This window comes from Crocuta crocuta, unplaced genomic scaffold, assembly GCF_008692635.1.
Source record: "Crocuta crocuta isolate KB4526 unplaced genomic scaffold, BGI_CrCroc_1.0 scaffold38, whole genome shotgun sequence".
Classification (NCBI taxonomy): Eukaryota; Metazoa; Chordata; class Mammalia; order Carnivora; family Hyaenidae; genus Crocuta; species Crocuta crocuta.
The window spans coordinates 6,056,940-6,083,325 of NW_027532605.1; the positions used below are offsets into that span (position 1 = coordinate 6,056,940).

The 26,386-nt window shown below is 34.3% G+C and overlaps 1 protein-coding gene across 1 annotated transcript in view; it reads left to right on the forward strand.

The window, feature by feature from the left end:
- TFPI (tissue factor pathway inhibitor) overlaps positions 1-26,386 on the forward strand; it is a 70,890-nt gene that overhangs the window by 40,258 nt on the left and 4,246 nt on the right. Inside the window, exons 5-7 of the mRNA XM_077780254.1 lie at positions 5,762-5,800; positions 9,088-9,264; positions 10,120-10,305. Coding sequence (XP_077636380.1) covers positions 5,762-5,800; positions 9,088-9,264; positions 10,120-10,305 — 402 coding nt within the window. The remainder of the gene's footprint in view (positions 1-5,761; positions 5,801-9,087; positions 9,265-10,119; positions 10,306-26,386) is intronic.

The following is a 26,386-nucleotide window of genomic DNA, read 5'->3' on the forward strand; positions in this document are numbered from 1 at the left end:
TGCTTACTGACCCTTGTAGATGTTACTGAGCTCAACTTTTCATATTTTTACTAATAATGTTTAAAAGTATATATTATATTGTTGTTAAGCTTTAATGAATGCTTTATTTTGCTTCAATTCTATTAAAAGTGTATATTATATTGTTAACTTTTATTGAACACTTTTGTTTTAATCCTATTAAAACAACATTGTTTCCTGAGTTTTACAAACTATACTATGGTTTTATCTCATCTCATGGTGATAGATTCCAAATCATTGCTAGTCAAATTTTTAATGCTTTTATTTCTGTTTTATTCTTCTGAATTGTGAGCTATTTAAGGGATAGGAGGTGCTGCATTATATTTATTTCCCCATTTGTAGCCCCAAATTTCCCCATAGTGTGTTCTCAGCTATTTGAATGAAACTCTAGTATTATAGAAATGGTATCTTTAGTTAGTAACACTAGGTGCCTCGCTTTCTCACAAAACAGGCAGCTGTGCATTTTCACTTTGATAATGTTTTCCAGAATAGCTTTTACAAAACAGCCTTGGCATCATGATGCTCTTGGCCTGTGGGAAAATAGTGTGATGAAAAGAGAGAACTTCTCTCCTCCCAGACTCTGTGGGGTGCTTTGTTGTATGTTCCAGAGCTGACAGAAAAGGACTGATGCAAATATATTTCTTTGACCTCAGAGCACTTATTTCCTTCTTTTCTCCTCCATAGATATGCTGGAAATGTTACTAACACAGATTAAGCAGTTCAGTGATCCTCTGCGGTGCCTTTGGTTTTTGTGATTGCCTGATCATTTTCCATTCACTATACCTCATTCTCTTCCATACTGGGCCAACTATCCTTGTGTGTTGAGTTGAATATCACTCAGAGTCAGCACCTTGGCTCAGAGGCCAGGTTGGCTCATTCTTTGTAATTCTCACTTTTTCGTTTAGCAGCCTAAACATTTTCATCAACTGGCCTCTTTCCTGGAATACATACATACCTGTTTCTTTTTCACAATTCACACATCATTTATTTCACCACTGTGTAAAAGTTACCCTTTAGAAATTAATCAAACATAGTCATTTGGTTCTTTGCCGACTGCCTTGCTTATAATATCTTCTAAAACCTCATTATAGGTTTATGTACCTAGCATAAGAATATGAGTCTCTTGTTTCCATCTTCTTATTATATCTTCAAAAGCCACTTATGTTGTTGTTTGAATATCTGGGTGTTTTATATAGAAAGCGACTGTTAAGGATACAGCTGGCATATAGAAAAAGCATTGCTAGGCTTCTAAAAAATAATCTAAGAGAAATTCCATCTTCAGCTATGATGGCGTAACTGGAACTGAACTTTCTCTCATGATATAAATGACTAGAAAATTGGACAAAATATATGAAGCAACTGTTTGCAGATCAAAAGGCAGTGCAGGCTTGTGATCTTTGAGAGAAGGGACATGTGAGGCGAGGCTTGCTGTCTCTCAGCTTTCTGCATGAAGGCACTTCTGAACCACAGCCAATGGAGGGTAACCCAAGAACAGCATGGTGGTCTCCCTGGTAGAGAATATGGAATTGGAGAAGAGGAGACTGGGGTGATTGTGTTCTGAGGCATAATATGTGGGAGACAATGGACATATGTAGAGAAAAAGCTAAGAAGTCTAGATAAGGGTCCCTTTGAATTTGTCACTAAATAACAAAATTACATGCATTTGATGAAATTCCATAAGCTTGAGAAAACAATTACAGTGATTTGTAAGCGGAACAACTCCCAGAGTTCCCACTAACTGAGAGAAAACTCAAATATATTCATGAAAAATTTTAAGAACTTGCAGATGATTTTAGAAATCTTATTGGATAAAAGGACAATGTACATATTTATATATACACATACTGGCAATGAACAAATAGAAAATTAGACAAAAATTTTAAAAGGACACTTCCATTTAAAATAATATAACAGGAAATTCTTAGGGATGGATATAAATTAAAAAGTGCATAACATATACAATGAAATCTATAAAACATTGTTAAAAGTCATTGGCAAATAAAGAAGACTTTAATAAATAGACATAGAAAACCTATTAAGAGATTGAAAGGCTCATTGTCACTAAGATATAAATTCTCCCCAAATGTATCTGGAAATTCTATCCTATACCAATCAAATTCCAGCAAATTTTTGTTTGTACATTAATTAGTCAACTCTAAAATTGATATGCAATACAAAAGACCTAAAATGGCAAACAAATTCTGAATAAAAGAGCAAGTTTATAGGACTTTATCTTATTTCAAGAGTTACAGTACAGCTCCAGGACTTGAGCAGGATGATGTGAGTATAAGGACAGACAGAAATCAATGGAACAGATAGTCTATAAATAGACACTACAGAACCATAGTTATTTAATTTTCTATGAAGATGGACATATTCTTTTTATAAACAGAATAACAGTTTAATTAAGAAAAAGTAACACACCTGATAAAATCTTTGCTTTGTTTCAATCCTGAACATTACTTGTTACTCTCTGAAACTCCATTTCTTCCTGTGAAACCTGTTTCTTCCTAATCACATAGACTAAAACCATTAATGTTATGTATACAAATACTTCCCTTGTTCAAGGGAATTATCCTTTCAAGTAAATAATGCAATTATAGGCTTGAAAGCACTTGGAAACATAGAAAATAAAGACATCAATATGTTGTCATTTTATCCTACCTTGCTTGGTCATGTCTCCATCTACTAAATTATGTATTTTTTTCATCATGCTCACAAGTAGTTTTGATTTGTACTCATGTGTAAAACATGTTGCTGAGTTGACATGATAAGTTGTGAATATTATAGAAGCAGTGAGTGAAATCTCTCAAAAATGGTCTTCTTTATGCAGAGAACCTAAATATTTTACCATTAACTAAAATCAACGTGATTATTTTGAGAAATTGTTGATTGTTTTTTATTTAATGTGTTAATTACTTAAGCATAAATTGTTGACAGAATGCTATTAGATGTTTCATTATAGAAATTCATATCAATTTTACAGTGCTTTTTCTAGGGAAAGGGAAAATGGTATAAGCATAGGGCACATTAAATAAATCATATGACTTATACATTATATAGTAAGGTTCGAAAGGTGAAGTTTTGTATTATTTGGGAAGACCAATGAGAACTATAGCTTGTAAACTACATGCCTGAGAATAAGAGCAAGCCAAACATTTCAGGAACTATCAATGTGTTTAGTTTGATATGTATGCACAGCTCTCCTTGTGTATGTAAAGTTGTTTTGATAGTTGTTTTCAAATATGTGTAATTTTGTTTGGTGTATTTATATATGTAATAATAGAGACATAGAAACAAAGTTAATAGATTTTAAAAAATAAAACGTTTGCAAAATGGCCTCAAATACATGGCTCTCAACATGTTTGTCTTTTGGGTTAGTTGCTTTACTCCCATAGCCTAAACAACATTATCATTGACCATTATTTTTGGAAAAACCAGGTGTATTATAGCATGGGAAATTAAAGAATTAGATGAAGGTGATCAAATTCTTATTGACTTTCTAACCAGTCAGATTCTACAGCAAGGTTAAAGGAGGTACATTTAATTTCATAGAATTGCATCAATTCCTGAAACAGGTTTAAAGGCTCTAGAAAGTTTGCCATTTATATTAATTACTATTTTATTAATTGGGCTAGTTGTGACATGTGGTTTTTCATGGGGATTTTCTCCACAAGGAATTAAAGAACATATGAATACTATTCTATTCTACTAATTCTATTCTACTAAATTCTATACTAATTTCTATTCTATTTATTGTTAACTTTGTCATTTCATGTTTTATTTGTTCAGAATCGTGAAGACCTATTTACTAATGAGTCCATATAGTCATTTTCCCACTTGCTAGCATATTTTCTAGCCTGATTTCAACAAATAAGAAACATTAAAAATTAGTCTTCAGTCTCTCTTTCTTTCCCTTTCTGTCTCTCTGGCCACACAACTAATTATAAGCTGCCTTGACCAAAGCCTTTTTTGTGTAAAACAAATGATTATACACTAGGATCACTCAGCTTTCCTAACTTTTACATGAGTAAATTAAAACATCATATATTTTACCAATTTGAATTTCATTGCCTATCATTAATGTTTAAAGTTTATTTATTTGAGGGAAAGGGGGAGGAGGGAAGAGCAGGGAGAGAGGGAGAAACAGAGTCCCTGGCAGGCTCTGCACTGGCAGCATGGAGCCTGAGGTAGGGCTCCACACCCTCTGGCTGGAGTTGGGGCTGGAGATGGGCCTTGAACTCAGGAACCGCAGTGAGATTGTGACCTCAGCCGAAACCAAGAGTGGGATGCTTAAATGACTGAGCCACGCAGGTGCCCCTCATCACCAATCATTTAAATTAGAACTTAGAATCCATACCTTTATATAGTGGGTCAAAGACAAATAGCCTCCTAGCTCTTGAAAGGAGTCATTCCATTAATTCTTTGAAGTTAAACCAAAAAATATGTCACAGATACCTTTTGCTTCATTTCTCTTCTGGACTTGGAAATAATAATACAACTTGTAATTGAGTTGACATAATGCAGCAGGGGAAGGAATCAGGAAAGGAGATAATTCTGGTATCTTCTGCCCCCACTCTCAATTCTCTATAGAAATTGTTTTCATATTTCAGGCAAATATGAAAGTAATTCAAGCAAAGTAGGCTGCTTGAATTACTTTCATATTTCACATTATCTTAATGACTTTTTAAAAACTATAATTTATTTTCAAGTTAGCTAATACATACAGTATATACAGTGTGTTCTTGGTTTCAGAGGTAGATTCTATCTTAATCTTTTTTGTTTAAAGTTCATTTATTTACTTTGAGAGAGAGAGACAGAGACAGCACAACAAGGGGAGGGGCAGAGAGAGGGAGAGAGAGAGAATTCCAAGCAGGCTCTGCACTGTCAGCGCAGAGACCAATGTGGGGCTTGAACTCACAAGCTCTGAGATCATGACCTGAGCTGAAATCAAGGGTCAGACACTAAACCAACTGAGCCACCCAGGTGCCCCATATCTTAATCACTATTAATCATAGATCTTTTGAATAGAAAATGTAGTTCACCATGAATTCTTATTTTTGTCAATGTGTTAAAAACTTTCAGCATCCTTTTTGAGACAGTATTATGTTAAAATGTAGATGGTTTCATATTTATAATAATTAAAATTAATCTTTAGAGCAGATGAATGGATCAAGAAGATGTGGTTTATCTATACCATGGAATACTACATGGCAATGAGAAACAATGAAATCTGGCCATGTGTAGCAACATGGATGGACCTTGAGGGTGTTATGCTGAGCGAAATAAGTCAGGCAGAGAAGGACAAATATCATATGTTTGCACATATAGGAGGATTAGGAGGAACTTGACGGAGGAACAAGGGGGAGAAGAAGGGCGGAAATGGTGGGGGAAAGGGAGAGAGGCAAACCATGAGAGACTCTTGAATGCTGACAAAAACTGAGGACTGATGGATGTGGGGGGGAAGGGGGGATGGGCATGGAGGAGGGCACTTGTGGGGATGAGCACTGAGTGTTATGTGGAAACTAATTTGACAATAAACTATTTGTAAAAAAATAAAAAAAAATAAAAATAAAATAAAATTAATCTTTAGAGAAAATAAGACATTTAAGTTATTTATTGACATAGGAAACGATAATTTTAATGGTAATAAATATATCACTCTAGTTTTTAAAATTGAAATGTATATATAACTTATTTATATTACAATTTGTGGTAATCGATACACACGTTTTTCTTGCAGATTATTTAAAGACCAGGACAGAGACCACATTAGAAAAAGGTAAACATTCACTTGTATGCTAATTAAATGTATGGAAGACACTTAGAAATTCAATTCTTAGTTTTCTTTGATATGGAGTTCATCATAACCCCATGCAATTTTTGAAATGGCATTTTCAGTGGATACAATGAAAAATTGGACACAAACATATGTCATTTGTGGGGGAAGCCTTCAAACACTATATTTAAACCCATTCTAATGCAGCATGATATTTAGTAGTAGATCAGTCACATTCCAGAGTCATGAACGTGCTATTTCAACATCTCCAGAACAGTACTTTAGATGCCTCTAATCTTTAGCTCTCAGAGCTCTAATCCCTGGATATCTCAGCATTGTGTAGCTTTAGCAAGCTTTATCCAGTATTCTCCTGAATGGATATGTGCCTTTGAGTTGTCAACAGTGTATATGCAGAGGTAAATGGAAACATTTAACAATAAGTGATTGCTCTTGTCACCGTTTTTAGTGTTTGCATACTTCATATTTTGTGATTTAATTATTTTATTGATTTTACCTAAAAATAATTATTTTCTGATGAATATATTATATTAGCACATGAAAAAATGTACCAAGAGATCAAGAAAGATATTCTCCTTTTAGTAAAGGACAAGGCACTGACTTGTTCCAATTACCATTTGTATCATTTGCATTTGAATACTACTGAACAATGAGACCAAATGATTTAACTCAGATGTGAAAGAGCTACAAAATTCAGTGTATTTTAATTTTACTGACTTTGATTTAATTATGTGAGAGAGTTGAAAGCTTTTGTGACTGATAACCTTAAGATATTAGACTTTGAATCAAAATGTATAAATTTGGTGGCAAAGTTAGTACAAATACCATCAGTGGATGTATTTATTCATGTTTTAAAATAGCTTTCTATAAATGCTAAATTAATCTTTACAAAAATGTTCAATGTTTCCATTAAATGAAAGGAAATACCAACATTTAAATGTTAAGATGTTATTATAAAAATGTGAAATCAGGAAAAAAATTATATGCAGATAAAATTTACCATACAATTATGGTATTTGTATATTTAATGATTTGGAATTCAATCACTTTTTTTTTTTTACTAATTCATGTTGATATTTTTCCAAAAATGTAGTGTCTTATTTTCAGCAAAGTTAATTGTCTCCAAACAGCAAAAAAAAAAAAAAAAAGACATTGTATAAATGTCAATCTAATAAATAACTGAGGAAAAAATATAGCATTTCCTTAGATACTAGCTAAAAATGTTCATCCTGTGTAGGTTTATGGGGTTCTTAATCATCCTAAAGGAAATAGTGGTCATATTTAAGAGCAAAATAAGGGCTCCTCAATTTTGATTATAACCTACTCCAATTCACTGCATTGCTTCGCTCAATGAGATCACCAACCAATTCATAAGAAAGACCTCTAAGTATATCGATTTGAATCTTCCTAGCATCAACATTGGAACAGTTATAAAGACTACCGCTTTGAAATAGTTTGGTTTAAGACAATTGTCAAGTATGTAGCCTCAAACAAAAGTCAGAAGTGAAAATGTGGCTTGTGAAAGTCTATAGCTTAAAGTCTGTATTTAGTGTTTTAACCAAGTATCAGTTTAGAGCAAGGATTGTGTATGTAGATTTAATATGAATATTACCTTATCTGAGAAACATGGGGCATGAGTTTCTTGATTTGTAACCTTAAACTATGGGCCCACAGAGAATTATTTTACAAATGTGCAATTTCAACTGTGTCCTAAAATAAATTTATGTTCAACAATTAGGCCCCATAAATAATAGCAGCTTTTAGTTGTATAATTTCTTAATTATACTTCTCAGCATAATTTCTTATTGTTTTCTATTCTTTATTTGCAAAACATTTTACCTACTCCTTTTTGTTAAACATAGAATTCTTATATTCTTTGTCAAGATTATTTATAATTTCATAAGGAGTACTTGCTAAGGCCAAAACATATCAAAATGGTATTTGAAGGTATTTTTTGCTCTTTCTTTTATAGAAAAACATTACAAAAATTTACAATTGCTTTTTTTTCCTTGTGCCATAAACTCAACCACAAATTGTTACCATAGGAAAATAGTAACATTCACCTTGAGAAACAAGAGGCAATAAACAATAAACAAAATAACTTTCAAATTGATACTTTGAGAATAGAAAATAGATCTTTTACACTATATTAAATAGGATGTTTTATTTAATAAAACAGTGCTCTCATAGGAAATTGGTTTTTCTGAAAATCTGCAACTGTTGCAGAAATCATTAACAGTATTAAATATATGCTCTTCTTGTAATAAAACATTCCTGAGTATTGCTTCCCTGAGATAGAAGGAAAAGTCACTTTCAGATGTAAAAGGATACTCCAGTTCATTTTGCCAATCTGATAATATGGGTGCAGGGAAAAAATGGAGACATTGGAGCTTTGCCCTAAAAATTCAAGCCCCATATATCTTGAGATCATAAATTTGAAAATAAATTTAATTCTCTTCTTTACAGAGTATGCATGTAGACAAGGTTTGTAAATGTAGATCACAGTGGCACAAGTTTGTGACAGCTGTGTTTAATCTGGTTTGGAGGACTATCAAAGAATGGGTATTAGATTTTTTTCAAATGCCTCTCCAATCCCTGAACATGTATTTCCTTTCTGCTTCTACACTGTTGGAGTCACTCCAATGCCTGGAAGAAGAAAAATAGGAGACACAGTGGTGGATGTCATACCTAATACAGATTCCAGCATAAGAATTCAGGAACTTCTAAGAATAGCTCTGAAAGCTTCCATACGCATCAAAGTTTCTGCTTCAATATTTTTGAAATTGAAACTATTGTAATGAAGCAAGACATTACACTTCTTTCCTTAATGAGAGCCTACACCTGAAAAATACGAAATATTCCTAGATCTTTCCAAATGTCGATGCACATAAGCCTAATAAATGAAATTAAACCAAAAGTTTTTCATAATATTCTGTACTTTCAAACCAAGGGTAAAACAAAATACTTTTATTCTTTCCATTCATGAAATAGTTGATAGTTAATGCCCTATTAATTTACTATGCGAAATTTAGAACTTGAGATTTCAATAGCAACTATATGTGACAATAGATGCATCTTCCTTATTCTAAGTGTCACACTAGATACAGTAGATTATTTTAATGTCATGCAGTTGTGTGTAAAGTTCTCTGGTTACCTTGTACCTTTAACTTTTCATGTTTACTTACTAAATAACTTCTACTTAGTTATACATTTAATCAACTCAAATTATTCATAAAAAAGAATATTCTTTCTGACATTTTTATAATTTCTAGAAAAGCCAGAATTCTGCTTTTTGGATGAAGACAGTGGAATCTGTCGAGGTTATATGACTAGGTATTTTTATAGCAATAACTCAAAGCAATGTGAACGTTTCAAGTATGGTGGGTGCCTTGGCAATCGAAACAACTTTCAATCACTGGAAGAATGCAAGAACACCTGTGAAGACATAGGTAAGTTTATTTCCCACCTTGTTTTACTTCATTTAGAGTCATTCTTGTAAAAATAAGGCATCTTAGAGGATGTTCAGCTTTACCCAGATTTTGTTTCAGCCAAACAAATGAAGATACATTTGCATCCACTATATCCACTAAAAATTAGTCACTATGCTCACTTAAAAAAAAAAAGAGGACACATGGGCAGCTCAGTCAGTTGAGTGTCTGACTCTTGATTTCAGATCAGATTACAATCCTAGGGTCATGATCTCAAGCTCTGCATCGGGCTCTGCTCTCTGACAACACAGAGACTGCCTAAGATTCTCTCTCTCTCTCCCTCTCTCTCTTTCTCTCTCCTCCTCTAAAATAAAATAAATATGTTTTTTAAAAAGCAATAGAAAGTTAAGAAATGTAGAGTAGGAATTATTTCCACAGTTTATTTTTGTTACATTACTTAATTTTCTTTCCTGAGAATATTGCAGTACAATGTAGGCATAAGAATCAGGCTGCTGAAATCCCTTAGATTTATAACAATTTATAAACAAGTAGTCCTTTGGAACCAACCACAGAAAAATCAACCAGTTTTTTCTAACCATAAAATTTATTAAAGGATTGCCTTAAATTTAACTGTTAACTTTTTTGACCGAGAACTACAAATTTACTCCTAGAAATATTATCTTATTAACTGTACATATAACCGTACATTAACTGTATGTGAATATAGCAAATATTCACTGTTCACTTATTTAACATAGCAATGTGAATAAAACTTTCAGACGTGTACTCTTAACACAACTGCTCTGCTTTGCATTACGTGTACAATTATGAACTCATGACACTGCTGTATTTTAATTGGCTGTATTTTTTTTCCAGTGAATGATCTCCAGACGGATATAACTGTGAATAATACATCACTGCCTGAGTCTATGGATAGTATATTACCACTCGATTCTGTGACTAACACGTTACGGCCTGAACCTGTGAATAGTACATTACCACTTGTTTCTGTGAATAACGACTCCTTCACTCCCCAGCCTACCAACATCCCGAGCTTTTTGGGTAAGAATCTCTCCTTTTTTTAAATTGCTACCAGAAAAATATTAAGGTAGCAATAGAAGTGGAATGTATATTAGAACTTTGCTTTTTTTTAAACAATATAGCTCTTGTTATCTAATAATAGGTGTGTTGAAATACTGAGATTCAAACTATTTAAGACTCAATCTCATAAGAGTGATAATTTTCCTAATCTATTTTAAAGTATGCTTTGAAGTAGGCTTTTGATTATATATCACATGAAAATTTCCCTATGATATTCAACTCTATCCCAAATTATCTTATAAAATAATGCTAAGAATTATCAGCATCAATGTCTGATAGTAAAATGTTATAATTGCAGCAGTGTGTCAAAGGCAATAAGGTGCTCTTAAACCGAGCATGGCATTGGGCAAGACCTTAGGTGTTTGGTCACAGGACAGATTAGGAATTTGTTGAGTAACCATCTCTGAAGTTTATGTCACTCTGAAAGGAATTTTCTTTTGGATTTCTGCAAAATTCTTTTCTGGGCTATCCGTGGGCTCTTTGGGGCTAGTCTGAAGATACTTTCCAACACATTTATCAAATTTAAACAAACATAAAGGAAATATGCCGATAAAAATGCAGAACTGGAAAAATAATAAAAATATTGAAAAACACAACCAGAAACCACAAATATCTGGGCAGTGAAAAACCATCTAGAAAACTCAAAGTTATCAGGATAAAGAGAAGTTCCTATCTAAATTTTAAAAATCACATGTGCTCATTCAAGAATTGGAGATTTTGCTTGGAAGAGGTCCATATGAAAGTAAAAAGCACAGTTAGCAAGAGTTGAAAGAGTTCTGTGGCCATTAAATCTGTACTCTTGGGTAAAAAGATACTGGGGCAGGGGTTCTCCACCCCAGCCATGTATCAGAAACAGATGGGATTCAGAATCAGAAAGTCTCTGAGCTGGTCTTTACAACAAACAAATAAGCAAGCAGCACATGGCAAACAAAATGTCTGCCCAGATGGATCTAAAGCATTGCAAATGTTGACTACCCCTTATCTAGAATGAAGGATATAGGTACCGAGTTTAGTCCCACACTGGCCTGATCATGTCTCTGTGTTTTGCCTCAGCCCTGAAAGCCATATCTTAGAAGTCACAAAGAACCGGAAACATGTTTATAGAACGACTGGGAAGTGTAAGGAGATGTGAGATCTAAAGAGTGAACATCATATAGACTATCATACTTGTAGCACTATCATGTGAAAGAAAATTTAGGTTCTCTACAACCTTAGCCTTGATGTTCTCCATTTTAATCCATTCTTCTCCACATCCCTGCTCTTCCTTGTTTCCCTCAAGCCAGCCTAAGAATCAGGATTAATTCGTGAAATCTGAAGTAGAGTCTCTTTATGTAAAGTGTTTATTTTTTAATGTGAGGTCTTAAAAAATGAATGGGTGTCTTAGGGATTAAATTCCCTGAACTGTAGGCATTCAAATTCTAATAGCACTTGAGATGTCATTAAAGGGCATACAAAATTTCACAGGGAGCTTGAAAACATAGTATTTTCAATTCCTTCAGGTCCTTAGATTCTATAATTAGAGTAGTGAATTCAATGCCAGATGAATTTGAGTCTCATTTTTTAAACACTATTTTGTAATCATGGTAACGATAAATATCTTTGTAGTTCTGATTTGTTATCTGTAAAATTAAGTAATTTCATTGCATTGTTTCTTTGTGTTCTTCCAGCCCTGTGTCTTTCAGTGACATTTTGTTTAATCCAGTTAAGAATCAAATATTGAAAAAACATGCTAAATCCTATGGTGTGAAAGATGTGGAAGTTTAGAATTACAAACTTAATGGGTTTAAAGATACATGTGATACAATATATCTGCTAATAAAATAAAAGCATGAAATCAATTTTAAATATGTTTCAATATTTTTTTGTTTGGATTACTTCACTAATTCAAATAAAGGTCTTCATTCATTTGTCATTATAATGAATGGAGGAAGTTAGGAGATAGTTGTGCCTTAAAGTTTTATCAAATGTAAAAATCATGATTTTTGGCAGGTACTTTACCAGTAGAGAAAGGAAGAGACAGGGTCACCTGGGTGACTCAGTCTGTTAAGCTCTGACTCTTGATCTCAGCTCAGGTTATAATCTTGTGGTTGGTGAGCTTGAGCCCCGCATCGGGCTCTATGCTAATGGTGCGGAGTCTGCTTGGAATTCTGTCTCTCCTTCTCTCCGCCCTTCCCCTGCTTGTGCTCATTCTCTCTCTCAAAATAAATAAACTCAAAAGAATTTTTTTAATAAAAACTTACGAAAGGAAGAGATAAAATACATTTGAGAAAGTAAATGAGTTTTAAATACTGTCTGAGAAATGTCCTAAGTTTTTATGTAGCTGCACCATAAAAAGTATAAAAAATTAATGGTTATAATGATAAATTATTAACTAAGGAAACAGTAAAAATTCACAACATGAACTTCAAAGAAAACATTAAGAGGATTTTTATTTAAAACAGTGACATTTAATTCTTTCATAGCAACTGTATTCAAAATTAGTGAAAATCTCCCTCCTTTCTTTGTCTAGAGAATTTTATATTTTATTGTATATGTTTGCCTCAAAATCTAAATTCCTCTATCCAGTTTGAGTATTTTTCCTTTTTTTCTAGGAGTATTCATTTCTCATTCTTCTGTTTTTATAACATTCCTAAGTTAAAACATGAAATAATGTTGCAGTAACTACTATAGGAAGTTTGATACCAAGAGTGGCTTAACGTGGAAAGGGTGACAGTGAAGCTACACCTTCACTCTCTTTAAGATCTGTGTGATCCCTCGTCCACTCCATCCAAGATGCAGAAGGAGGGAATGCAGCCTCTAGTAAACCCTCTTGACTGAAAATACTTGAATGCTTACCAAGCACAAATGAGGTTTAATTTTCTCCTTTTACTTCCAGATTTCATTATTAGTAGGCTATATAGCTAATCCCAAAGATTGAGCCTTACTCTTCCTTAAGGAGATTTTTATAAAATGTTTTGTAAGCATATCCATATGACCACATGAGAGCAAACCATTTGAGTTTGCTTTTGCTGAATTAATGAGTATTTCTATGTAGGTAAAATAAATCTTTGTTCTCACGACATGTGTGAGAGAAATCATTCTAAAACAATTTCTCTAAACATGTGCGGTTCTGTGCATAATCTTCAGAAGGAAAACTACCACAATTAGTTTTGACTTTCCCCTTGTGACGGGCACTATAATATAGTAGATAAAAGACTCTGAGCCTGAAGAGTTGGGCTCAAATCCCAGGCCTTTCACTTAGTAGTTGTACAACCCTGAGATATTTCATATTGAAGTTTTTTTTTTTTCCCAGTGTAAAATGAGGATGATAATATAGTGCTCACCTTATAGGATTTGTTGTGAGGTGAAATCAGTCAATAACATAGCTCACTTGGTATAGTGCCTGATACCTATTCTGTGCATATACATATTACTCATTATTATTACTCTGGGATTCATAGCAATACAGTGACAGTGCAGAACTTGCTTGGGATTCTCTCCCTCTTCCTCTCTCTCTGTCCCCTCCCTATCTCTGTCTCTTTCTCAAAATAAATAAACTTAAAAAAATTATTTTCTTAGTTCTCATAGCCCCCTTTACTTCTGTATATCAACTCTTAATAGCTGTCTTGGGACTACATCAGCTATATGATATTTTGGGGAAAAAAATCTTCAGATAGACTTCAAAAGCCTACTGGTAACCCAATCTGATATTTGGTCTCTGGCAGAGAAAAGGAAGATCTATACATTTGACCTATTCTCTCATTGCTTCCTGGCAGCCACGAGGTCAAGGGAAAAGATTGAATATCATTTTGAAAACAATCTGAGTATGTGAGACTCACTCTCTGTCTCCTGACTGTATTCAGCATATGCCCTATTGTCCAGATTCCACATACATGTGAAAAAAAAAAAAACAGGGAGAAAAGAAAAACATAAACATAAAACAAACATATACATACACACACAGACATACACATACATCTTTTAAAAAATGTTTGGGTATCATTGGCCTTTTGGAAGAAATGTTATATAAATTGCCTGAATGAAAGTCAGACACCAATACTGTTTGTTTATAGATTTGCAAGAAAATGTTGTCATCTGTTTGGCTTCTTGTTGAAGATTTGCTTATACACGGCAACCATGGAAATTTTCTGGAAGGAAACTATCCCCCATAATCTAAAGAGTTACATATGTACTACATACCACAGTTAATCACTAGCATTGTCAACAACTGAAAAACCCTACTTCATCAAAAACCACTTAAATAGTACCCCCAAAGTGTCCTGTTTTTCATAATGTGCTCTCAGATCAAGAAGCACAGAAACTTCTCTCATAATCTAAATATGCCTGCATGGTGAATCTGATGCCTCATGCCCTGATTTTCTGACAAGCTGGCTTTCTAAAAATAGCTAACTTGTGGAGGAGATCCATAAGACCTTCTACTTCCCTGGCAGTAGAGTTGGTGAGAAACAAAAATGTAGCACTTCATCTCTGCCAAGACTGCTCCATCCAAATACAGTCACCCTAGGTGACCACTGACTACTTTTGCTAATCCTTTTCTTCCTGGGCCATCTCTGGTTTTAACAGGGATAAATTATTTGCCCCAGTCATGAGTCCTCCAAAGAAGTGTTTCTAAAACTTGAGTATACAGATAGTTTTAAAGAAAAAAACAACACAGACTTCTAATTATTTGAAAACCAAATTATATTGTATGGCATTAATTTTGTATGAACAAGTAAAATAGTGGGAATAAACTAGTTATGCATGTGACCATTATACGACCACAAATCAAAACTCTTTCACGAATTAATATAAACTACAAACTAATAAATTAACGATACTAATCTAATGGCACTTTTTAAAAATTGTTTATTTTTGAGAAAGAGAGAGAGAGACAGAGCATGAGCACGAGCAGCGGAGGGGCAGAGAGAGCAAGAGACACAGAATCAGAAGCAGGCTCCAGGCTCCAAACTTGGCACAGAGCCTGATGTGGGGCTCAAAGCCATGAACTGGGAGATCACGACCTGTAGCCAAAGTCAAATGAATGCTCAACTGACTAAGCCACCCAGGTGCCCCATGGCCCGGTTTAACTAAAATATAGTTGACATACAATGTTATATTGGTCTCAGGAGTACATTTATAGTGATTTGACAGTTATCTTCATTATAAAATGATCACATAAATCTGGTTACCATCTGTCATCATACAAAGTAATTACAATATTATTGATTATATTCTCTCTGTTGTACTTTATACCCTCATGACTTATTTTATAACTGGTACTTTTGCCTCTTAACCACCTTTACACATTTTGCCTATTCCTCCACCCCGTTGCCTCCTTATAACCATGAGTTCATTCTCTGTGTTTGTTTTTTATATTCCAATATAAGTGAAATCATATGGAATTTGTTTTTCTCTGACTTATCTCATCTGGCATAATTCCCCTTAGGGCTAATCATGTTCTCACAAATGGCAAGTTCTCATTTCTTTTTCTTTTTTTTTTTTTTTTTTTTTTTTTTTTTTTACGGCTGAGTGATATTTCATTGGGGGGTATGTATATGTATGCATATACAACATCTTTACCATTCATCTACTGATGGATATTTTGGGGTGCTTCCCTATCTTGGCTATTGTAAGTAACACTGCAGTGAACATAGGGGTGAATATATCTTTTCAAATTAGTGTTTGCTTTCTCTGGATACTCAGTAGTAGTGGAATTATTAGATCAGAAGGTCTTTCTAATTTTTTGAGGAGCCTCCATATAGTGTTCCATAGTGGCTGCATCAAAATATACTTCCATCAACAGCACATGAGGGTTCCTCCACATTCTTGCCAATGCTTGTTATTTTTTGTCTTTTTGATACTAGCTATTCTGACAGATCTAAGGTGATAACTCATTGTTTTGATTTGCATTTCCTTGATGATTAGTAATGCTGAGACTCTTTTCATGTACAGTTAAACTTTGAGCATATTTTTTTTTGTGGAAACTTGTTGCGTTTGAAATTGTTCATAATGAAACTTAGGAGAAAAGGTAATTTCACTAAACTTACCATTCAGTTTTGTCTTGGATCCACCTAAATAGAGTAGAACCTTGGTTTGTGAGCATAATTCATTCTGAAAACATGCTTGTAATCAAAGCACTTGCATATCAAAGGGAATTTCCCCATAAGAAATAATGGAAACACAGATGATTCATTGCATAACACAAAAATATTCATATAGAGATGATTACAATGTTGTAATATAATACAAAATAATTAAGAAAATATGAAATATAAAGAAAAATAAACAAATGAACCTGTACCTCCCTTTGAAAACCTTCATGGTTGGTATGAGGGAGACAAGAGAGAAGAGGGGTTATTGTGTAGGATGACTTCATTATCACTAATGCAATCACCACTATCTGCCTGGGGGCCTTTGTATACACTCAGGGATGTTGACTACAGAACAGTATTAATCAACTCTTGTCATCTACTGCTTTTAATGTAACTGCCAATAAGGCAGCAGAGGAAAAGGGTCTGTATCTGCAGGCAGCCTGACCTAGAATGAAGCAAAGCATTCCTAAGCTTACCTTCGTATGGCAAAGTAAAGGACTGTCCATAGGTGCTTTCAAGTGACAAAAAATACACTACTGCCAGTTGTGAGTACCTTCCAACTTTCTGAAAAATCACTGATTTCTGCCAAAAACCACAGCCTGGGACCCAGCATCCAAGCATAGAAGACAATCACCCACAATCCGGCAGCAAGAGGAAGAGAGGGAGAGAGAGAGAAAGAGAGAAGAACTACTGGCTCAGTTGTAATCATGTGATGTTCAGTGTCATGTACTACTCGTATTGCAAGACATCACTCACTCATCAAGTTTAAATTGATTAGAAATGTTGGCTCATCTAGCAGAGCACTCGCAGAACAAGTTATCTGCAATCCAAAGCTTTACTGTATTTCTTCGCCATTTGTGTTTCTTCTTTAGAAAAATGTCTATTCAGGTCATCTGCTCATTTTTAAGTTAAATTGTTGTTTTAGGGCTGGGTTGTACAAGTTCTTTAGATATTTTGAATATTAACACTTTTCAGATAAATCATTTGCAAGTAGCTTCTCACTATTCTCACTCTTAGTATGTTGCCTTTTAGTTTTGTTATTTCCTTTGCTGTGCAAAAAAGCTTTTTATTTTGATGCAGCCCTGCCTGTTCATTTTTGCTTTTGTTGCCTTTGCTGGAGGAGAGAGACTCCTAAAATACTGGTACGAACCATGTCCAAGAGTTCACTGCCTATGTTTTCTTTCAGGAGTTTACAGTTTCAGGTCTTAACAATCAGGTCTTTAATCTATTTTGAGTTTATTTCTGCATATAGTAAAGAAATCTAGCTATATTCTTTTGCATGTAGCTGACCGGTTTTCCCAAAGCAATTATTGGAAAGGCTTGTCTTTTCTCTATTGTATATTCTTCCCTCCTTTGTCATAGGTAATTGACCATATGAGCTTGGATTTATTTCTGAGGATTTTTGTTCCATTGATCCGTGTGTCTGATTTTTGATGGCACATGTTTTTTGTTAAAGGGAAAAACTCCCTATTATCATATGAATTTGGTATATACTGCTATAGAACAGGTTAGGAATGAGGAACTGGTTAGAAAAGCCTTTGCTACTCTATGTTGTAATTCTCTGACTATCCTTCTTCTGTTTGAGTGATGACCAATCTTTGCAGGAACAAGTTTGAGAAGCATTATTATAAAATGTATTTCTAGAATCAGTCCAGGGTGAATATGCAAATTCAGTAATTCTTGTCTTTAAATATTTGAGCTCTTTGATTACTGTTCAGTTCAACACTGTTACTCTCAAGATTTGTTTCCACTCTCTTCATTTGATGACCTATTTTTATTAGATATCTTTCCCCTGTTCAAACTGGAAAAACTCTAACTCTATGCATGTAACTCAGTAAGAAATATAGAAGACATTCTGAATCTGAGTTTCACATAAGAGAGAACTGGAAATTGGATATAAAAGGGAAGTTGTGACGGCTTTCTTTTTATCTAATAACTATTAAAATATCTTTGCTTAGTTATTTTATTTTCTGCTTAGAGTTCACAGAACATATAGCAGTTAAGAGCTTTGGGTTTTGGGCAGAAAGATGCGGGCTTAAATTCCTTTTCTATTTGCCAACTTTTTTGTGGCTTTGAAAAAAAAATTATACAACTCTTGGCCTCAGCTTCCTCATTAGTTGTATGTTGAGAGTATATCTCATAAAATTTTGTGATGATTATGACATATATAAAATCCTCAGCCCCATGTTTAACATGCAATAAAGGCTCAAAAGAATTAGTATTTGAAGTTTTTGATGGTGATTATCTAGTGTTCATCGATGTTTACTGAGGAAAAAATAATCAGGGGTATTATTTGTATATATTTTATTAGTAATAATTTTTTAATATAACTAAAGCCTGTAACCTTGATCTAAAGTATCTTCATTCAGTACACTTAATACTATTATCTGAAATAAAATAAAGCACTTCTAAAATTCAAACACAATCATAAAATACTAATACATCTTTTGTGTCTTTGAATCATATTTCTTATCAGAGGACTTGCAAACCTTTGTTTCCCGCTTTCTCTTATGACCTGAGGTACAGATCCATTATACTTCTTAACGTCAGTTCAGTTCAACAAATACCTCCTATATGATGGGAATTGCCATGGGAACTGAGAAATTTTTTATAATAAAGAGGAAAGGTGGCTTTTGTCCTTCATAGGCTTGGCTGTGAAGTGGGGGAAAGGCATAGATACAAAGATGACTTCGCTGCCTGCTAAGACATAGAGCTACACAAATATTATGGGAAGACACAGTCACAATATTGTATTTCCACTGCAGGGTATCACAATTAAAATTTTGTCTTTCTAAATCTGGGTTCTATCTTCTATCTAATATCTTGGATTTATTTGTTTAGATGCTGGCTAATGCACAGGCATAGTTCACAATATCTTTATTCAGGGATTTTTCTAAGTAAAGCTACAATGAAGGAAAGCCATGATAAAATTATACATTATAGAGGCATCTGGGTGGCTCAGTCAGTTAAATGTTCAACTCTAGATTTCAGCTCAGGTCATGATCTCATGGTTCGTGGGATGGAGCCCAGTGTCAGGGTCTGTACTGACAATGCAGAGCCTGCTTGGGATCTCTCTCTTCCTCTCTCTGCCCCTCCCCTGCTTGCATGTTCTCTCTCTCTTTTCTCTCTCTCTTTCTCAATATAAACAAATAAGTACTAAAATGAAAAAAATAAATTATAAAACTTATAACTATATTTCATACTATATTTTAAAACATTCTATCTTCTAGGTCAATCAGTCTAGAAATAGAATTTTCTCTCTAGTTCTCTCTCTGCCCATAGTCAATGAGGTAATTAATTTTATCTATCCCCAATGCACCTACTTCAGTTAGGGTCATCTCATATTCACCTTTATTTCAAGTCTTCTGCAGAATTTAGCTTACATATGCCTGGTTGAGTTTGCTTCATATATCAAGAAAGACCAGAACTTTCTTTCTCATCCTTTGATACTTTCAGTTGTAATGTCTGTATCATAAAATTCAAGTCTATTAGTAGTCAAAAACCTTCTTAATTTGGTCTAAATCTACTCTTCCATCCCTGCATCCCACTATATTCTCCATGCACTCTGTTCTTTAGATAGCCTGGAACTTTCAAAGTACCCCCTAAACAAACCAGGAATATTCCAACTTTTGTGCTTTCCTTCACCCATTTCCCCTCTATCTCTTCCCCTTGTTACAATTACATTCTTCTTTAAACACTGATCAAGGGACTAAATAAGCATTAATTTTCACCTTTCACTAAAATCTTGCAGGGCTTTCAATTTTGCATATGTCATGAATAAAGACTTTTCTAATTATAAAACAATTATCTCAGGATAAATTATATTCAGAACAGTTTCATAATTTGTAATTTTACCATGGCTTGCTTTATGGTGTTACTTAGAAAAATCCCTGGATGAAGATAACTTTGTAAACTCCTTCTAATGGATTAGGAAGTATCTGGGCAAAGAAATCCAACCAATAAATACCTATACAACTTCTCTTCTTCCTTTTTTAATCTGTGGAGGCTTCCTTGTCAGGGTAAGTTATCTTAGAGTCTATTCCTCCATGACTTTTCAGTTTGAAATGCTTTTTACATTTCACCCTCAGGTAAGTTACCAAAACAACAACGGCAACAACAACAAACCAAAACACCCAAAAAAATAAAAAACTAAAACTAAAACAAAAGCCCCACAGTACTCATACTCATTTTCCCCTTCCTTGCGGTCTTTTCTTTTCTATATAGAATGCCAGTTTCTGCCGATTTAACACCAATTCTCCCTTGTTAGTGAATGGACTTTTCCTGTAGTACAGATTTACTGTCTCTAAGTAGCAAATTGACAGATGGCAGGTGTACTTTCTATTTCTAACAACAAATAACAATATCCAGCCTTCTGCTTATGACCCCAGGACTCTGGGATCTAAAAATATTTTTATTATATAATAATATTTCTAACATTACATATTTTATTTTGTAGTGTGAACTAGCTTGAAAAACTAGAAAAGAAAAAAGAAAATCAACTATATTTGCATTTCACAAAGACAATCATGGCCAACATTCTAGGATATTTCCTTTTAATATTTCTTTGCTATTTTTGATTCCACCACACTGTGAATAAAATACAAGACTAAAAGTAGCTTCTAGAGAATCCCTAACAGCATAGAGGAAGCTCAGAATTGTGGAGCTGTAACCTGGAGAACAGCTAAGCTCCCTACCTAAGAAAACCATCTCTACAGCAATCAGCTACTTTTGTGGGTATGAGGAAAGTATAAAAGTGAATATAAATAAATGCACTGGAGGGGCGCCTGGGTTGTTCAGTCAGTGGGCGTCTGACTTCAGCTCAGGTCATGATCTCACAGCTCATGAGCTCGAGCCCCATGTCAGTCTTTATACTGACAGCTCAGAGCATGGAGCCTGCTTCTGTGTTTCTCACTCTCTCTGCCCCTACTTCACTTGTACTTTGTCTCTTTCTCTCTACCCAAAATAAATAAAAATTAAATTTTTTTAAATGAATGCACTTCAGTAAGGTTCACATTAAATTAAGTAACTGTTTAGGCAATTTTAACCGTCATCGTGGAAGTATATATTTATATAAGTCTTTTAGCAGAAAATTCAGCAACATTTACCCAATTATAAATTGAATATAACTTTTACACAATTCTAACTTTAGAAATATCTCTAGAAATATCTGAACCAGTGTGCAAGGATGCTCATGAGCCATTATCTGGAATTAAAAAAAAATCTATATACACAAGTAATGGATTGACTAAATATACGATAGTCAATTAAAGAAATAAAATACTGTGCATATATGAGATATATATAAATATGGAAACATACTTAAAAAATATTATCAAGTATAAAAAGATACACAGTACTATGCTTATATAGTGTATGTTTCCCTATGCAAACAATTTGGAGGAAGATACCCACCAAAACACTGAGGGTGGTTATGGGATGGGGTCAAATTATAGAGAACTTTTGTTTTCTATTTGTTATACTTTTGTATTAATTTAGTGTTTTACAATGATAAACTTTAATTAGAAAGTTAAAATAGTTTTCTCTACTTGAAAATCATGGGGAAAAAAAGAATGTGTCATTCAAAGGAAAAAGGTTTATTATTCAACTCCCTAAAATAATCTCAGAAGACAAAAAATTTCCCAGCAAGTCATGGGGTGGTTGATAAATACTAGATTGGTTGGTAAAATAAAAGCCTAATTATTTTGTATGTAAAGTGGGAATAGAAAGACACCACAGTAAATATGCAAAGTGACTACAAAATTTAAGGTTTACAATCTAAGCTTAGGAGAAAATTTACATAAGCCACTTTAAATATAAAACTGACTTTTGGAGTACCACCTTACAGTTTAGCAGCCATACTAGATCATGGCAGTTCCTGGCAGAATATAAGTGGATCCTGAATTCTGCAATCTATCATAGACCCTCTAAATGGAAGCTATTCAACTTGTTGCTAATGGCAAGATCAAGACAGAATCCATTTGGTTATTAAATTCCTTTGGAAAAAGAACAGAGTCAGGTTAGTGTCCTTTTATTCTTGCTTAAATATCTATGAATAATTATAACCTAGACCAAAATATTTCAATTGTGCAACTACTTCAAAACCTTTATATTTTCTTTCATTGTAGATATCAAAGTCTGGATTTTGAGTAGGTGAGTGCCTATGTTTATCTAGAATAAATATCAATTGAAAATAGTCAAGCTTATTTCCTCATGAGGTGCAAGAAATTTCAATTTCCTCACCTTTGGAGATTGAACCAGATGGTAATCAAGGACTCAAAAATCTTGGAACTAAAGTGTCCTTGAGAAACCGTCTACTTCATTATTTTAATTCTATTGCTGTCTATTGTTGTCTATACTAAAGTAATCCTCTTTAAAGTAAATACTCTTAACTGCTTAGAGTTAAAATGATTTTAGGAGAAATGAATTAGTTTATGTAGCAGGTAGAATTCATGTTCTGAAAGCAATGGCCTTACAAATGGCCTTATATCTGATAATTATTGAATTAAAAACTTTTAATACATTCTTTGTAACTAATCTCATGTTTTAACCCCATATCAAAATGCTTGTATTTTTACAGTTAGAAACTATAGTATTTATCCACGTTGAAGGTGAGCTATATTTGATAATCTGCATAGGTGGTGAGTGAAGTCAGGGCAAACAAATGGAGATAGATGAACAACAGTAATGGGGTCAGTCATGGATAGATGCTTTTTGGGTAGGAGCCAGTATCTGGTAGGAGGGACAGTTCAAGTCTATATATCAATCCCCAGGGTGTCAGAAAGCAGCAAGCCAGATACACTCTGGTTCAGAAGTCAGTGAGTTTCAGATAGAGGCAATCTGATGCTTGGGACAAATTAACTGGCAGTGAAACTCTCTGATGGTATCTGTGCTGATCAACTATCAAACTACTAGTTTGCTTTCAAACTAATCCCCCTGTCTTCTTCTTGCCCTGTCCCATATTATAGGAAACTCTTCCCTTTGGCTTTGGAATAGATTTGGTGAATAGCAGACATTTCTTTGGTGGCCAAAGAAAGACAGAAGCTAGGGTACCTCTCCCTACCAAATGTGTAATGTATTCTCCTTGGCTTCAGGTCCCACTGAAGAGGCTTGTTATGGTTCTAGCTTTCACCTGGTGCTCTAGGCCCTCGGCTACAATAATAGAGGCTCCTCTTTTGTAACCTTTAGTCTAGGTATTGTAGCTCAAGATGTACTAGTCTATTTTGCTCTTATTCTGAAATAGCCTTGATTGTGTGGGGCCAGGTTTACTACAGGTTAGGGAAAAAGAGGGATGAAATTTCTTCATGTCATCAGAATATTATGTCTTGGGGGAGCCTGGCTGGCTCAGTTGGTAGGGCATACAACTTTTGATCTCCAGGTTCTAAGTTTGAGCCCCACATTGGGTATAGAGATTAAAAAATAAAATGTTAAAAAAAAGAAACAAGTTATCTATCTTGGAATAAAGAACTTTAGGTAGAATGTTGCTATTAAGACATAATAATATTTGTAAAGAAGTATACAACTTACAGGTACATCTATGTATATTATCTTCAACTTACTGTGAACTAATAAATCTTGTGTACAAAGTGCTAAAGTGAAACTTATGTATAAATCTTATAATCATACTCATACACCAGCTATGAAGCATCTGTGGGTGCTTGTTGAGAATTTAAAAAAATAGCAATTTTCTCTATTTCTCAAACCAGGTTAATTGCTTATGGAGTATTTCTTTTGTATCTGAATACAGGTGATAACTTGAAAGCTTGTGGATAGAACTGGTAGCAACCAATAACTACCTCATATCCCAGGTTCTGGGTTAATGAGAATCCAGAGCATGATAGTAGGGCTCAATTACAATATATCTCTATTATACTGTTAGAAAATTCCTCTTTCGTAAACCAATATTGGAGGCAGGAGACGTCAACATTTTCTAGGAAGTTAATCATATATTTTCACCAAATAACATCTGAATTTATATCTAGGATGGCAGTAATCATGCACTTTAACTCCCAAATAGGATTCTATAAAAGATAATTTGGACTACAGGGTTTTGACAGTTTTAGTTTTATAGATCCTAAGTGTTCTTTTGAAATCAGTGTTTGTAGACCTAGTCAAAGACCTAAATAATACAGTATTCTTCATGTGATTACAGTTCTTGAATTCTGACACAGAATTATCATCTTTCTAAAATGTCTTAATATATACTCTTTCTATAGTTATCCCACTCCATTTATTTTCCAGAATTTCTCTATTACACAAGACATTATATCAAAACACTCTAATCTTTAAATTATCAAAAAAGGCAGGAGGTAAATCTGGATTTTTTTTTCATGTCTAATTAGGATTATAGTACTGTTCGTTAATTTAGATATCATTTTTCCTTCAAATTATTTCATTTTATTTATTTCATAGTCTTTTCATTTAGGGATCACCTACCATTAAACCACTTACAGCTTTCTACGCAACCTCTTTGATTTCATTGGCTGGATTCCCCAAAGTTCTGTTTTCTGCCCATTTTGTGTATTTAGCATGTCCTCTCTATCTAAATTTGCTGTGCCACATTTCACATTTCACTATTTGGGAAATCAGGTACAGTTTTTTTTTGTTTTGTTTTGTTTTGTTTTGAAGGATGTGAAGGAACTTTATTTTTTTGTAATTTCCTTTTTTTTTGTTTTGAAGGATGTGAAGGAACTTTATTTTTTTTGTAATTTTTTTTTTTTTTACAAATAGTTTATTGTCAAGTTGGTTTCCATATAACACCCAGTGCTCACCCCACAAGTGCCCCTCTCCGTGCCCATCCCCCCTCCCCCCCCACATCCATCAGTCCTCAGTTTTTGTCAGCATTCAAGAGTCTCTCATGGTTTGCCTCTCCCCCTTTCCCCCACTATTTCCCCCCTTCTTCTCTCCCATTGTCCTCCGTTAAGTTCCTCCTAATCCTCCTATACCTGCAAACATGATATTTGTCCTTCTCTGCCTGACTTATTTCACTCAGCATAACACCCTCAAGGTCCATCCATGTTGCTACACATGGCCAAACTTCATTGTTTCTCATTGCCATGTATTCCATGGCATGGATAAGCCACATCTTCTTGATCCATTCGTCCGTTGATGGACACTTAGGCTCTTTCCATGTTTTAGCTATTGTGGAGAGTGCTGNCATTAGTTCTGTTTTAAACGTCTGGCAGAATTCCCTGGGGAAGCCATTTGGACCTGGACTCTTATTTGTTGGGAGATTTTTGATCACTGATTCGATTTCCTCACTAGTTATGTTCAGNAGTTTCTTTGATGTCCCTTATGTTTTTTCAAGCCCAGCTATTAATTTTATGATTATTAATCTAAAATCTTGTTCATTTATACTGTTTATATCTGTTTTGAGCAGTTCATTAGCTGTCAGTTCTTCTGGGAGTTTCTTTGGGGGAGAGCTTTTTCATTTCGTCATTTTAGTTTTCTGGCTCTTGTTAATTTTTAAGACCTGTTATGCTGTCTGCACCTGTGAGTGCTGCTGTATCCAGGAAGACTCTTTGACTGTCCAGGGCCTATCCTTTCAGAGAGTGTTTTTTGAATGGTATCTCTTTGTCTCTCTTGTTGAGACCTTGGTTATTTTGTTTTCCTACTCGTAGTGATATCTGGGCTTCTCCACCATGTGTACTGTGGCTTATTTCTTGAGGTAGCCCTGGAGAGGAAAACAGACTGACAAACACACAGGGAGCAGGGGCACACAAATGCACAGACAAATCCTACTAAAATGCAAACCGAGAGGGACAGCGAAAAAGTTAAGGGAAAGGACGGAGGAGGGAGGGTGAATAATAGAAAATCAAAGAATACATAAAAAGGTTAAAAGGAAGAAAAGGAAAAAAGAAGAATACCAATGGACAAAGAACGGTTTATAGCATATAACCGGATTTCCCAGGTATAATTAAATAGCTGGATGTATGCAGTGCTGGTTGTAGAGCATAGAGACAGAGAAGACAGGC